The sequence below is a fragment of the Hyla sarda genome, chromosome 1 (assembly GCF_029499605.1).
Source record: "Hyla sarda isolate aHylSar1 chromosome 1, aHylSar1.hap1, whole genome shotgun sequence".
NCBI classification, from domain to species: domain Eukaryota; kingdom Metazoa; phylum Chordata; class Amphibia; order Anura; family Hylidae; genus Hyla; species Hyla sarda.
Window position 1 is genome coordinate 267316306 of NC_079189.1, and position 16635 is coordinate 267332940.

Here is a 16635-nt window from a genome sequence, read left to right on the forward strand (position 1 = left end):
AACCATTACAAAATCCCATATGGCCATTTCAAAATCCCATAAAAGTCTATGGGATTTTTACATTATCAGTTTTAACTCATCACAGCTCGTTGTGAATAACGGACGTTATTTGGTGACGGGAGAAAAATAGTGCATGCACTATTTTTCTATCGTAACAAAATAACGTCCGTTATTCATAACGGGCTATGATGGGTTAAAACGGATAATGTAAAAATCCCATAGACTTTAATGGGATTTTGTAATGGCCGTTTTTAAGGGTTTTCATAACGGGACATTATAACGGGTCTTTAAACCGGAGGAACTATATAATGTGTAAGAAGCCTTAGTTTGTATTTCCAAAGCTTCAAAAGAGCAGGCACTGGAGACTTCATTTAAAGATTTGGATGGAGTTCACAGAAAGACTTTTAACACCTACTTTACTTTTGCTTTTCGTTCTGCTTTTAGCCCACCACTAATAAAGCTTATATTTTTGTGGCCTCTCCATACTTGAAATAGAAGTATAATAGTCAATGTGTTATATGCTTTTAGATTATATTACTGAGATTTCGAAGTATGTGGCATTCCATATTGCAACATTATTTTGAAGTCTGAGCCAGGAGTTAAGCTCTGTGATGTTCGAGGATAAATGAACATTGCATCAGTGGGCCTTTTCCAGGTTTCCTCCCAGTTAAAAGTCAGGTCTCTCCTCAAATGTGAGGATAACTGGGGTGTACTGCCTCGATACGGTCTTTGACAAAAATTCTCACTTGTAGAAGCAGAAGCTATGTGTCTGTGTCTTCTGCCTGAACAAAGGCAGGGTAATGCTGAATGCATATAATGAGACTCAGGTCCTAGTGACGAGTGATATTGTGTTTTCTCTCCGTGAGGAGCTAAATATTCCTGTATGCATTTGGACAGAAAGTTTGGGCTGCTACTGTTTTGAGCTAAATATTGATGCTCATCCACAGGTACAGGAAGAGTGCAAGACTCTTTCACATTAGGGGAAAAGTAACAAGTATCTTCTTCTTCGTGATGATTTAACATTCTAACAGTTTCTTCATGTTGTGATAAATACTGAGACTCATCTTCTTTAAGAGGTAAATAGTGAGAATCTTCCTTATTTAATGGTGCATAGTGGGAGTCCTCTTTGTTGGTGCGGAAAAAGTGTGGGTCCTGGGATTCATATTGACTTTCAGTGTGTAAATTAGAAGATGACAGATGCATGTCTTGGTGCAATAAGCTGGCTGATGAATCTCGCAATGAGTAATTGATGTATTCTTGGGAATCAATTATTCTCTTGTGCTGTTCGGGTGTCTGTTCAGGGGTTGGTGGAATCCCACTGTGTTCCTTACTGTGTCCAAGGTTCCAGTTATGTTGTTTTAAAGATGTGAAGACAGGGTCACAATCTGCATGGCCTAAGTCTCTACTTCTGCTTACACTTTTAACAGACTTATTCTGTATGAGGCTATTGTCTTTCTCCTTTTGTCTGCACTTTAGTTTTTTGCTCTGTTGAGAGCTTAACAAGCAAACTCCTAGACCTGACAAAACAGCGCCCACAACAAATGCCGCCACTGTGGAAACAATCAGCATGTTGACAGATACTTCAACACTTCTAGTTTCTGTGAAGCTTTGTGTAAATAAACCTGTTGTACAAAAGTATGAAATATTACTTGAGAGAACAATCATAAATTTGTAAAGCATCACTCCAATTCATTATCACCATCAGGCACAACACATCTATTGAGATGTAATTCATGTACAAGAACAAAAGTCAGATGTCTCAGCAACCACACAGAAAAAGTGGCACAGCCTAAGTGGTTTAATGGGGGGGGGGGGGGGGGGGGAGGTGTTGGGTTGGGTTTCCTCTTGTAAGCCCTGCCATGAAGATATAATTTTACCCTGCCATGTAGATATAGGTTGCCGATATAGGTTTCCTTGGCAGCCGGGGCCTAATAGGCTGCCTGTCAGTGTTTCATTGTCACAAGTATTGTAATGTATAGTCTAAATGACCAAGGGTAAATAAAATTGTTCCTAAAATAAAAAAAATGACCTCAAATGTAAAAAAAATGGCTCCAAAATAGTAAAATAATATAAAAAAATTAAAGAAATAGTCTCATGGCTATAGAGGATCAGTTTTAGATTGTGGGAGGGGGGAGGGGGGGGGTCCGAGTGCTGCGGTCCCCCGCGAACTCCTGTATGGAGCCCCAGTTCTCTAACCTGGAGCAGCGTGTCACGACATGACCCCTCCATATATCTCTATGGGAGAGCTGAAGATAGCTAAACAGAATGGGGTGAAAAAGAACAGAGATGGCACTCCAATGGTGAATTATGTAGGGATAGGTGAAAAGGGAGAAGGGGAGTGGAATGTTGCTCGCCTTTTTTTGTTGTGCTGGCAGGCACAACACTGTTGAACGCTTTGAGTATGTGTGTCGGGAGGCAGCCGGCCGTCGGTCCCGCTCAGCGAGCGGGCTGGAACAGGATTCTGGATGTGGGATCTGGGTTGCCAGGCAGGGCTAACCAGAAGTCCGGGAGAAAATTCCGACTTTTGGGCTCGGTAGCCGCTCGCCCGAAGATGACACTGAGTCAGTGTAGAGTTTGTGATGCTTTATTCCGTGCAAAACAACGCGTTTCGAGGAGGCACCCTTTTTCGGCAGGTTTAAGAGGGGTGCCCATCTCGAAACACATTGTTTTGCACGGAATAAAGCATCAAAAACTACACTAACTCAGTGTCATCTTCGGGCGAGCGCCTACCAAGCCCAAAAGTTGGAATTTTCTCCCGGACATCTGGTTAGCCCTGCCAGGCAACCCAGATCCCACATCCAGAATCCTGAAGATAGCTAAACGGCTCTCCCATAGAGCTGGAGGGGGCTTGACACATCGCTCCATACAGGAGATCGTAGGGGCCCCAGCACTCGGCCCCCCTGTATATAGGGGATACATTTTTATCCATGAGATATCTCCTTCAAATCCAATTAACATAATTAGAGATGAGCGAAGTTTTGAAAAATTAGATTTGGCTGATTTGGCGAATTTTCCGAAAAAATTTGTTTCAGGTCAAATTTATTCTTGGCGAATCTATATTAAAAACAACTATTTCTGGCCTACAGACAGCCTCAATAGGGGTGTAGAACACTTTGCTTTGTTCTAATACGCATATGAGTGTGCTGGGGTAGTGAAATAATACTGTTGTTCAGTATGACATGCAGATTACAGGCATCGCTATTAGAATCACTGCTGTAGAGCGGCATCAATGACAGAGCCTGGAGGTGGCATCAGTATGAGGAGACCATATAATGGCTGAATGACACAGCGTGGAGTTGTTGGCAGCATGAGGAGACCATATAGTGGCTAAATGACACAGCGTGGAGGTGTTGGCAGCATGAGGAGACCATATAGTGGCTGAATGACATTATTCTCTTGTGCTGTTCAGGGGTTGGTGGAATCCCACTGTGTTCCTTACTGTATCCAAGGTTCCAGTTATGTTGTTTTAAAGATGTGAAGACAGGGTCACAATCTGCATGGAGACCATATAGTGGCTGAATGACACAGCTTGGAGCTGTTGACAGCATGAGGAGACCATATAGTGGCTGAATGGCACAGCCTGGAGGTGGCTGAAGGATAAGGAGACCATATAGTGGCTGAATGACACAGCATGGAGGTGTTGGCAGCATGAGGAGACCATATAGTGGCTAAATGACACAGTGTGGAGGTGTTGGCAGCATGAGGAGACCATATAATGACACATGAATGACACAGCCTGGAGCTGGCAGCAGCAAGAGTAGACACTAAGGATTCACAATCTCTAAGATTAAATGATTAATTTTTTAATTTAAACTGAAAATTTATGGTAGTTAGTGTCAGCAGCATCAGTAAACCATATATTGTCTGAATGACACAGCCTGGAGGTGGCTGAATCATGAGGAGACCATACAGTGGCTGAATGGCACAGCCTAGAGGTGGCTGACAGATGAGGAGACCATATAGTGGCTGAATGGCACAGCCTGGAGTTGGCAGAAGCATGAGGAGACCATTGAAATTTAAGATTTTTAAATTAAAAAATTTTAAATTGAAATTGAGGATTTTTAAATTGAAATTGAGGATTTTTAAATTGAAATTTTAACTCCCAAGTTTTAGTGACCCAGGCCCCAGCGTGTGGGTACAAAGGATCAAATCTAACAAGGAGTCACGTGTCACATGGCACCACAATGAACGAGCCTGGAGGTGGCATCAGTATGAGGAGACCATATAGTGTCTGAATGGCACAGTCTGGAGGTGGCTAAAGCATGAGGAGACCATATGGTGGCTGAATGCCACAGCCTGGAGGTAGCTGAAGCATGAGAAGAGACCAAATAGTGGCTGAATGGCACAGCCTGGAGTTGGCTGAAGCATGAGGAGACCATATAGTGTCTGAATGGCACAGCCTGGAGGTGGCTGAAGCATGGGAAGTGACCATATAGTGGCTGAATGGAACAGCCTAGAGCTTGCTGAAGCATGAGGAGACCATATACTATCTGAATTGCACAGCCTGGAGGTGGCTGAAACATGAGGAGACCATATAGTGGCTGAATGCCACAGCCTGGAGCTGGCTGAAGCATGAGAATAGTGGCTGAATGGCACAGCCTGGAGTTGGCTGAAGCATGAGGAGACCATATAGTGACTGAATGGCACAGTCTGAAGTTTGTGGCAGCATGAGGAAACCATATAGTGGCTGAATGGCACAGCCTGGAGGTGGCAGCAGCAGCATCAGGAGTCCTGAAAGTGACCCGGTCATAGAGTGGGGCGGTGGGTGGCAATACCGGTACCGGGCAATGAAGGTGGGGGAAAAAAGGTCTGATGCGGAGGAATGTTTGTAACTGGGGAGCAGCACCTAAAATCTGTTTGGCACTATCCATATTTGTGAAGTGTTGGTGCTGCACCATAGTCAATCTACTCTGAAGCATCAGGCATTGGTGGGTGGAAATCCTGGCTGATCCATGCCTGATTCATCTTCACAGAGGTCAGTCTTTCCACATTTTTCGTGGACAGACGAGTTCTCCTTGGGGTGACTATGGCCCCTGCTGCACTAAACACCCACTCTGATGCCACACTACTGGCTGGGCAGGACAGCTTTTCCAGGGCAAACTTTGCTAGTTGAGGCCACAAATCAAGTTTGGCTGCCCAGAAGTCCAGCAGATCTTCAAGGTGTGTTGGCATGGGCATGTCAAGGTATGCCACTCCTGCTGATTCAGGTCCTACTCCAGGTCTACCTGATGCTGATGAGTTGCTTCACTATGCGGGTGAAGAAAGCTACTCATCAGCGACTGTAGACCAAGGCTGCTGCTGATGGAGCTGGTGCTGCTCCTGCCACCCCACCCCTCCCCAGCAGCCATGCCAGTGGAAGGTGAGCACAGGGGGGGCCCCAATTCAGACCTGCGAGAGGATGGACTATGGCGCCAATAGTAGGTCACTTTGTCCTCCCTCTCAGTGGGTGTAAAAAAGGCCCCTATTTTGTAGCGGTAGTGAGGGTCCAATAAGGTGGACATCCAGAAGTCATCCTGCTGCTGAGCATGCATCGTGCCATTTGTGCAAGTGACTCGGAGGGATTCCCTGCCTCCATCTCCACTACATAGGGCCACGGTGTGTCTGGGTCCTCTGTTTCGCCTTCCTCATAACCCTCTAGCTCCTCTTGCTGCTCCTCCACTCCTGTCAGATTACTAGAAAAACCACCCATTTGGCAAAACCGAAACTGTGCTCCACTGTGCCCCTCCCCCTCCTCCTCCAGATCAGCCCACACAGGGCTCATGTGGCTGTAAGATGTAGGCGCCACGTCTCCAGTGCCCTGACCAGCCATCGTTTCCAACACGTGTTGTAAGAAATGAAGCAGTGGAACGACGTCATTCATCCCGTAATCCTGGTGACTTACTAATAATGTGGCTTCCTCAAAGGGCCTGAGCAAACGGCAGGTGTCAAGTATGAGCTGCCACTGGTTCACATTGAAGTTACACAGAGGAGTACCCCTATCCGCTTGGATCATCAAGAAATCGGTGATTGCTTTTCTCTGTTCGTACAGTTAGTAAAAACAAATGGAGGGTGGAATTCCAATGTGTGGCAAAGTCACAAATCAGACTATGTTGGGGGATACCGTTTTGACGCTGCAGCTCAAGGAGGGTGTGCTTTGCGGTGTACCAGTGGCTGAAGTGCATGCAAAGTTTCCTTCCCTTTGTTAGGATGTCTTGCAAATGGGGGGAACACTTCAGGAACTGCTTCACAACCAGATTGAACATGTGTGCCATGCAGGGTGCATGGCTCAGCCTTTCCAGTCGTAGCACATGCAAGATGTTCTTCCCGTTAACAATCACCATGGTTCCCACCCATTTCCAGTTTCTGTGGACTTAGCCATGTTCCTATTTCTTTACAAATTATTTTTAGCAGTTCCTCCCCTGTGTGACTCCTTTCACTAAGGCAAACCATGTGAAGAACAGTGTGACGCCGCCGTGCTCTGCACACATGGTATTCTGAAGGGGCACTGAGACTTTTCTGGGCAGTCGAGGCTAAGGACACGGTGGAGGATGAGGAGGCGGAGTCGCACACCGTCACAGGACCAACGGCCTGAGAGCGTGGAGGAGAAAGTGGCATGACCTGTCCAAGTCGGTGTTGTGGCTGTGCAGGAACCACATTCACGCAGTGAGCCATAAAGGACATGTATTGTCCCTGACCAAAATTACAGCTCCAGATGTTGGCCCTGCCGTGCACTTTGGTACACACCAACAGGCTCAAGGACTGGCCCACCTTCTCTTCCACAAAATTGTGCAGGGCTGGTACTGCCTTCTTCGCAAAGAAATGACGGCTTGGCACTCTCCAACTCGGCTCGGCACAAGCCATCAGTTCTCTGAAAGGTACAGAGTTCACCACTTGAAAAGGAAGGGACTGCAGCACCAGCAACTTAGACAGGAGCACATCTGGCTTCTGCGCCATTGGATGAGTGGGCGCATACTGTTGTTTCTAGGACATGGCTTCGCCAATGGATTGATGGCGGAGTGGCTGACTAAAAGTAGGAGGAGCAGGAGCATCTGGAACGACAGAAGGAGGGTATGACACACAGCTCCCTTTGGCTGAGGTGGTGGAGCCAAGGCTGGATGAAAGAGGGAGCGGTGTGCCACTGGGAGATGCAGCATGCTGGACCACTACATCGGAGCCATGTTTCTCACAGGTCGCTTTATGGTGGCAAAGCATATGTTGACACAGGGCCGTGGTGCCAACATTGGGACCCTGGCCACGCTTCACCCTTTTGCAGACATATCTTGCATATGGCCTTGAATGTGAATCTCCTCCGGATGCTTGGTGGGAAAATCAGCTACTCAGCGGTGTGGCAGTTTTTCATCAACAGCCCACACTAATTGACTGCTACTGCCGCCATCTCCAGGAACCCCTGTTCGACTACCTCCCGGTAGGCAGCTGTGAAGCAGGTGGTTTTCCCCGGGCATGTTTGGCTCCAGAATTTCTGCTTCTGCCACCATGATGACTGCCAACCATGCTACCACCTTGCTGGCTCAGTTGCTGCCCCACGGGCAACCTGCACCTCTCGTTCCTGATGATGATGATGACGATGAAGCCCCTTCTGCACCCGGCTCCCAATTGCGATCGGCTTCATCATCATCAACAAGTGTCTGCACGTCACTGAAGTCCTCCTCAGGTTCCTCAACAGTATCTGCTTCAGGACCCTGAACCCTGGCAACATCGCCTCCCACGTCACTCTCCTCATCACTACTTGCCCACCTAGCTGGGGAAGCGGCAGATTTCTCCTACACTTCTTGACTGGGCAGTAGGTGCTGACTGTCCTCTATTAAATTGTCCTAACTGAAGAGTGGAATGTGTATCACTGTATTTTTTTAAATGATGGCGATTCCACGGTATTTAATGGTATTTACCCCCCCCCCCCATTATCATGTGACCCGTGGGTGCTGCTTCTCTCCTCCGCCCCCGACCCCCCCCCCCCCCGGGTTTACCAGCGCTGCGCTGTCCCCCATATTAGGGGACTAATCATATGTGACCCGCGAGCGGTGCTTTTCCCCCCCCAGATAATTAATAGCCGCTGCGCTGTACTGTACTATCCAGTGCCTGGGCTGCAAAAATAAACAAAATAAACTTTAACTTACCTTCCTACGTTTCCCCGTTACCGGCCTCACAGTCCAGCGATGCAAGCCTCATGCTGCTTCCTGAGGATGGGAACGTCACAGAGCCATCAGCCTATCACCGGCAGCAGCGATGTGCCGGCCGGCTCCTTACATGACAGTGTGCTCAGCCTATCACCGGCCGAGGCGGGACATTGCTGCGGCCGGTGATCGGCTGACGGGTCTGTGATGTTCCCATCCCCACAAAGCAGCAAGAGAAGCGGAGGGACCTTAGGAAGGTCAGTTAAAGTTAATTTTGTTTAGTTCTGAAGTCCGGTCACAGGGAGGGTAGTATAGTACAGCACAGCGGCTGATAGTTATTTGTGGGGGGGGGGGGGGGGGGAGAGAAGCAGCACTCACTGGTCACATGTGATTAGTCCCCCAATGTGGGGAGAGCGCGCTGCGGCTGATAATTCATTAATTCATGGGGGGGCCCAACCGGTATTGCGGTATAGGAAAAATTCATATGGTGCAGGAAAAAAAATTCGGTATTCGGTATGAACTGGTATACTGCCCAGCACTATCTGAGGAACCCATCGACTGTTGACTGGGGGTATCAGATGTCACTTGTGATGAAGTGGATGACTGTGTTAACCAGTTGATGATGGCAGATGGTTTTCTCATTGAGATACGACCGCTAGCTGATACCGGGAGCTCAGGCCTCTGCGACTCCTGCTGCCGCTCGCTCTTAGTCTGCTGCGGCCTCTGCCTGATGAATTTAGGCCTCTGCCACTCCTCTGTGCATGTCCTGGCACATCTCTGCCTGACATACTTAGTGCGTATATAAGGGGAGTACAATACGCTTCAACACACTTAAAATAGTATTTGTCTAGAACAGCAGTAGGTGTGTACTTTTGCCTGTCCTTTCACAGTATCTAGGCCCTTGACAGATTAACAGGTACAAAATAGTACACTACTTAGATGTAGGTATATGGTATGCACTTATGAAGGAAGAAAAATGCGCTACAGTACACTTAAAAAAGTATCTGAATACAACACCAGCCGGTGAGTACTTTTGCCTGGACTTTACAGTACCTAAGCCCTTGACACATTAACAAGTACAAAATAGTACACTACTTAGATGTAGGTATGTGGGCAGAAAAATGGGTTACAGTACACTTAAAAAAAGTATCTGAGTAAAAACACCAGCCGGTGAGTACTTTTGCCTGGACTTTCACAGTATCTAGGCCCTTGACAGATTAACAGGTACAAAATAGCACACTACTTAGATACTTTTAAGTGTACCGTAGTGCATTTTTTCTGCCCACATACCTACATCTAAGTAGTGTGCTATTTTGTACCAGTTAATCTGTCAAGGGGCTTAGATACTGTAAAGTCCAGGCAAAAGTACTCACCGGCTGGTGTTGTACTCAGATACTTTTTTTAAGTGTACCGTAGTGCATTTTTTCTGCCCACATACCTACATCTGAGTACAACACCAGCCGGTGAGTACTTTTGCCTGGACTTTACAGTATCTAAGCCCGTGACACGTTAACAGGTACAAAATAGTACACCTATTTTGTATGTGGTATGCACTTATGAGGGCAGAAAAATGCGCTACAGTACACTTAAAAAAGTAGCCAATATTCGGATTTGTCAGCTTCGATTCGCTCATCTCTTAACATAATACAAAAATAATTAGTATCACCACAACCCATATCTACAGCATATCTATTCCACAATAGTAGCAATTAGAATAAAATATAATTAAATAACATAATGCTACAAAACCAAATAATTATGTGGCTGCTTTAACAAAAAAATTGAAAAGTATGGCTGTTGGAATGTAGTGACAAAAAAGGGGTTAATTACACTCACCATCACAATTCCCAAGTTGCAATGTTTGTTCTCCATGAAGGTCTTGCTCATGGTGCATCCTGGAAAACATTTATGCTAGTTAGAGCATTAAAAGCTATTGGATAGATCACTCTTTTATATACCACTCTTACATATACCACTGTGTACCATTATTTCTCATTCTCCCTACTTCAGCGGTTGGGATTGTTTGCCAACGGTACTTATACAGGCACTTCCTTTCCATTACTTGTCTAGCCAAGTTTACCATAAAAAATTACCCATACAAAAATATGGTGAAAAACTTTTTGAGGTAAAATTCCCTCAAAAGACAAGAGGACATCTCTGCCTGGTGAAAAAAAGGTTTAGTCTCCAGTGGCGACAAGCCTTCTTTAACATAAAAACTGTGCATTTATGAAAGCATAGGAGCATTTAGGAGCTGATCACAGTAGTTCAACAAATGAATTTATTTTGTCACGTTGCCACATATATAGGCAGTGTATGGGACCTAATTACTATATGGGGCACAGAAGGGTCTAGCTATCATATGGGGCACAGAGGTGCCTACAGAGGGCGCTATATTAAACGAGAACACAGAAGGGGGTATTTGCCAGACATATTTCCAAGGAGAGTAACTATTGTGCAGGTCAGGGGCACCTAGGAAATAGTGATCATAATATAATACATTATAACTTGTTCTTCAATAAGGAAATCTCTCGAGGGGCCACAAAAACATTGAACTTTAGGAAGTTTGATGAACTCAGAGAAGCCCTTAACAATGTAAATTGGGATAAAGTCCTCAAAAACAAGACTTCTAACACTAAATTGGAGACTTTTAAAAATATTTAAAATTCTTACTGTAAGAGGTATACCTTATGGGAATAATAGAGGTTAGGAATAGGAGAACAACAATTTGGATGAATAAAAATTTTAGGAGGGCAATAAATGATAAAAATAAAGTATTTAAACTACTAAAACAGGATGGCAGTGAAGAAGCATTAAAAAGCTATAGAGAAAAATGTAGAATATGTAAAACTGATAAAAGCCGCAAAAGTGGAGACAAAAAGACATATTGAGAGTAAAACTAACCCCAAAATGTTCTTTAGCTATATAAATAGCAGAAAGGTTAAAAATGAAATTGTTGGCCCTTTAACCCCTTAAGGACTCAGGGTTTTTCAGTTTTTGCACGTTTTTTCCTCTTTACCTTTTAAAAATCATAACCCTTTCAATTTTCCACCTAAAAATCCATATTATGGCTTATTTTTTGCGTCACCAATTCTACTTTGCAGTGACATTAGTCATTTTACCCAACACGGCGAAACGGAAAAAAAAATAATTGTGCGTAATCGCTTCTATATGTCCTCTTTTGTCACTAAATGCAGGGGAGGTTATGATTTTGCTGCATAACTCTTTTCCTCTACAGGTGGATCATGTCACCTATGATACAGAGGGGAGGTATATTATTATAGTGGGTTCTTTGTATCAGAAGACACTGTGCATAGTGAATTCCTACGGGCCTACTGATTCTCCTATGGCCTTCTTTCAGAACCTTTGTGGTACTGTTGCGTCCCTGACCTATTTGGGCTGGAGATTTTAATTTGGTGTATAATGGTACACTTGATCGTTCTAATACCGCCCCGTTTCGCAGGTCGGGAACGCAACAGAGGCTCTTGGCTTCTCTTTTTACTAATGGTTCTTTGGTAGATGTGTGGCGCGAATTTAATGGCAATACTAGGGGATACACATACTATTCCCCGTCCCAGCAACACTACACTAGAATAGATTGGATCCTGACAACTGCCCGCTCTGTACCACAGCTGCTTTACGCCCGCCATGTGCTGTCGACCTGGTCCGATCACGATATTGTTTTGGCAACCTTTAATTTTAAGACCCCTCTTAATTATCCATTCACTTGGCGACTCAATGAGTCACTTTTGACAATGCCACGTGTGAAACTGCAACTAGAAGGTGACCTTAGTTCATATTTTGCATCCAATGTGACGGACGACTCTGACCCCAAGTGGGTGTGGTTAGCTCATAAGTCCTATATAAGGGGGCGTATAATCTCTCTTGCTACAGGTATAAAGCGTGATCGGACCAGGACTCAGCTGGCTCTGGAGGCTAAACTGCACAGGTTAACATTTGAACACCAACAGGACCCTATGCCTTTTCTTTATCGCAAACTACAGAATGTTAGGTTACAGATAGATGCCCTCAAATCTACTTTGATTGAGAAGGCTATGCGGTGGACGAAGGCCACTTACTACAAGTTTGCCAACAAGCCTGACAAGCTTTTAGCTTCTATGTTATGTAAGACGTCTTCCTATAATAAGGTCCATAGTATTCAATTGAGACCTGGTTTGCGCACTTCTCATCCAGACAAGATCTACTCTACCTTTCATTCCTTTTACTCTGCTCTTTATACTGAACCGACTCGTCCTTCTTACTCTGCTTCCCTTTCCGCCTTTCTTTCCTCTGTCCACCTTCCTCATCTGCCACCTGACGCTGGAGAGACACTAAGTGCGCCCATCTCCCCTGAGGAAGTCTTGGAGGCCATTGATAGATTGAAACTTGGTAAGGCTGGGTTCACACTACGGTTTGTCATTACGGTTCCCGTATACGGCTGGGAGGAGGGCGGGGCTTAATCGCGGCACCCGCACTCAGCCATATAGGGAACCATAGTTAATGTATTTCTATGAGCCGATCGGAGTGAACCACAGCCTCCGGTCGGCTGCTTTTTCGGCCGTATGCGGTTTCCCAACTGCAAGCAAAAACGTGGTCGACCTATACGGCTGAGTGCCGCGATTAAGCCCCGCCCACCTCTCCTCCCACCCGTATACGGGAACCGTAATGACAAACCGTAGTGTGAACCCAGCCTAAGTCACCTGGCCCCGATGGCCTTACGGCCGCATACTATACGAAATTTAGCTCCATATTGACCCCTTTTTTAGTACGTTTCTTTAACTCCTTAACTTCCTCCGACTCTCTCCCGTCTGAGTTTCTGGATGCTATGATCACGGTTTTGCCCAAACCAAATAAAGATCATTTGCAAGTGGCCAACTATAGACCTATTTCGCTTTTGAATATCGATTCTAAATTGCTTACCTCTATTTTGGCGAGGCGCTTGAACAAATATCTGCCGTCTTTGGTGAGTAGAGACCAGGTGGGTTTTGTTCCTAAGTGCCAGGCTCCTGATAATATCAGGAAGGTCCTGGATCTTATCCAATGGTCTAACACTGGTTTCGAAGCCTCTCTGTGTGCTATCATTGGACATAGAAAAGGCATTCGACTGCGTGTCATGGCAGTATTTGTTTGCAGTGCTCACTAAATTTGGGTTTACCGGTCCCTTTATTCACATGTTGCAATGTTTATATTCCACGCCTAAGGCTTTTTAAAAACTTCCCTCCACTTCCCCTTTACCCTTGGAGATCCGGCTGGTTCGCGACAGGGTTGTCCTCTATCACCGGCGCTCTTTGCGCTGGTTATGGAACCTTTGGCAGCCTTAATCAGGGCTAACCTAGATATTGGTGGAGTGTTGGTGGGACCTTTTGAATACAAGGTGAGTCTCTTTGCTGATGATTTGCTCCTTACATTGACTCCTTAGACTCCTGGATGACTTTTCCGCCTGTTCGGATCTTAGGGTCAATATCGCCAAATCTGAGATTCTTTATTGTAATGTCCCGGTCCCTACACAGAACCTGATCTCCTTGAATTTTGGTTTTCGGGATTCCTCTTTGGGTCTCCCATATTTGGGTATTAAACTTATGTCTTCCCTCCATTCCCTATATAAAGCTAATTACATGCCCCTCTATCGCAAGATTCGCTCTGATATGTCAACCTGGAACTTTCCCTATTTATTTTGGTTGGGCCGCATTAATGTTATTAAAATGGTTATTTTACCCCGTATTCTTTATCTCTTCCGTTCCCTACCCACTCCCATAGTAAAATGTGATATTATTTCCCTACAGAAGGACATTTTTGCGTATGTCTGGGCCTACAGGAAGCTGCGCATTGCAAAATCCACTATGCATTGGCACAAACGTATGGGTGGTTTGTCCATGCCTAATCTCTTCAAGTATTACTACACTGCTAGAATGGCCCAATTGGCCCTAGTTAATGTGGGAATGGGGGCTCCGAAATGGGTATCGCTAGAGTCTTCCTTGGTGACACCTTACGCACTGCCTGCTCTTATGTGGTCCTCCTGTCCCATAACTTCGTTGTTACCGTCCTCAGCTCTTGTGGTGTTGTATTCGCTCTCTCTTTGGCGTCAGGTCCGCTTTAAGCTTTCTCTTCAGTCTTCTGTTTCTCCTCTTCTCCCTATTTTTGCTAATCCCCTGTTTCTTCCTGGTGTGTCACTTGTGGGTTTTACCTGGTGGATAAATTCTAAGTTCACCAGACTACAAGACTTTTTATCGGGGCGTAGGATCCACACAATTGAATCGTTCCAGCTGTCTCATAATTTGCCTAGCTCGGAGTTGTTTAGGGCTCATCAGATATTCTCCTTTATTCGATCCCAATGCCCCAGGCCTTGCAAGATTAATCCTACGCCTTTCGAGGTGCGGGCTTTATACTCACCTGGACTCCCGGGCCTCCTTTCTGTTACATAGTTACATAGTTAGTACGGTCGAAAAAAGACATATGTCCATCAAGTTCAACCAGGGAATTAAAGGGTAGGGGTGTGGCGCGATATTGGGGAAGGGATGGGATTTTATATTTCTTCATAAGCATTAATGTTATTTTGTTCTTATTTTGTTCCAGGAATGTATCTAATCCTGTTTTAAAGCTGTTGTTTATTCCCACATTAATGCTCCCCCCATGATGAGAAACTGAAATTTATGCTTGACTGGGAAGGTGATATGCATTCTACTATGTCGTTAGCCGAATGGGGAGACAGTTGCGAGATGGTTAGCAAGGGCAGCTGGCAGGTATCATTTTCGGAAACAGCTATTAAAGTTTTGCATAGGACCTATTTGGTCCCTGCCAGGCTGCACAAAATTTTCCCCTCAGTGTCTCCCCTATGCTTCCGTCAATGCGGAATGCAGGGAACTATGTATCATGTATGGTGGTTCGGCCCTGTGGTATCAGCCTTCTGGACCCAGGTGTTGGATCTCCTAGATTCCGTATTATTGACCCGTTTCCCTAGAACACCTGCCAACTGCCTTTTGGGCTCTAAACCTGCGTGGATGAGATTTCAAGTATTTCGGCTTGCTCAATATGTTTTGCTGGCAGCGAGAATCCATGAGGCTTCCCAGTGGAAACAAGCTACCTTGCTACTTGGCTCTGTGATCACGAAGGTTAATCTCATAATGTTATATGAAAAACTGTCCGCAATTAGAGAAGACACGGTGGAGCAGTTTGATGTTGTCTGGGAACCTTGGCTCTCCTCCCCACATTGCCCCGATATGTCTCATCATCTCTCCCTGTACTAGGGGTTTTCTTCTGTGTATTGGTAGGGGCAGACGGATTATTATTATTATTTTTTTCTATTGTTTCTTATTACACTTATTATTATTATTGTTTTTATTACTGCTTGAGCTATTTTATTTTTGCTCTGGTCGGCTCCATTCTATGTCATCTGTGGAATAGAATTCTCAATGTTATGTATTGTATCATCATTTGCGCTGTGTACTGCCTTGTTCACTGTTCTCGTTCGGTCCCTGGACCGGTATGTTCATTTGTTGGAAGCTAATCTGTATTCTGATACTTTTCTTTAATAAAAGCGTCATGGTTTGACAATTTAAAAAAATCATTGTGCGAGAAAATCAAAGAAAAAACTCCATTTTGTAACTTTTGGGGGCTTCCGTTTCTACGCAGTGCATATTTCGGTAAAAATGACACATTATTATTATTTTGTAGGTTCATACGGTTAAAATGATACCCTACTTATGTAGGTTTGATTTTGTCGTACTTCTGGAAAAAATCATAACTACATGCAGGAAAATGTATATGTTTAAAAATGTCATCTTCTGACCCCTATAACTTTTTTATTTTTCCACGTATAGGGCGGTATGAGGACTCATTTTTTGCGCCGTGATCTGAAGTTTTTATCGGTATGATTTTTGTTTTGATCCGACTTTATGATCACTTTTTATTCATTTTTTAATGGTATAAAAGGTGACCAAAAATACGCTTTTTTGGACTTTGGAATTTTTTGCGCATACGCCATTGACCGTGCGGTTTAATTAATTATATATTTTTATAGTTCGGACATTTACGCACGCGGCGATACCACATATGTTTACTTTTTTTTAATTTACACTGTGTTATTTTTTTTATGGGAAAAGGGGGGTGATTCAAACTTTTATTAGGGAAGGGGTTAAATGACCTTTATTAAGACTTTTTTTTAAACTCTTTTTTGCAGTGTTATAGGTCCCATAGGGACCTATAACACTGCACACACTGATCTCTCATGCTGATCACTGGCGTGTATTAACACGCCTGTGATCAGTGTTATCGGCGCTTGACTGCTCCTGCCTGGATCTCAGGCACGGAGCAGTCATTCGTCGATCGGACACTGAGGAGGCAGGTAAGGGCCCTCCTGGTGTCCTGTAAGCTGTTCAGGACACCGCGATTTCGCCGCGGCGGTCCCGAACAGCCCGACTAACTAGCCGGGATAGTTTCACTTTCACTTTAGAAGCGGTGCTCAGCTTTGACCGCCGCTTCTAAAGGGTTAATACCGCACATTGCCGCGATCGGCGATGTGTGGTATTAG

At 45.0% G+C, this 16635-nt stretch overlaps 1 protein-coding gene across 8 annotated transcripts in view; it reads right to left on the minus strand.

Moving 5' to 3' along the window:
• Window positions 1–16635, minus strand: part of SEMA6B (semaphorin 6B) — a 974413-nt gene that overhangs the window by 164684 nt on the left and 793094 nt on the right. For 4 of the 8 annotated variants that reach the window (XM_056572027.1, XM_056572018.1, XM_056572011.1 and 1 more), the window contains 2 exons: window positions 9948–10006; window positions 274–1622 (listed from right to left, as the gene is read on the minus strand). In XM_056572027.1, the coding sequence (XP_056428002.1) occupies window positions 535–1622; window positions 9948–10006 (1147 nt within the window). In that variant the 3' untranslated portion in view covers window positions 274–534. Of the gene's footprint in view, window positions 1–273; window positions 1623–9947; window positions 10007–16635 lie in introns of those variants that run through there. The other 4 variants (XM_056572065.1, XM_056572058.1, XM_056572042.1 and 1 more) reach the window with 1 other exon arrangement.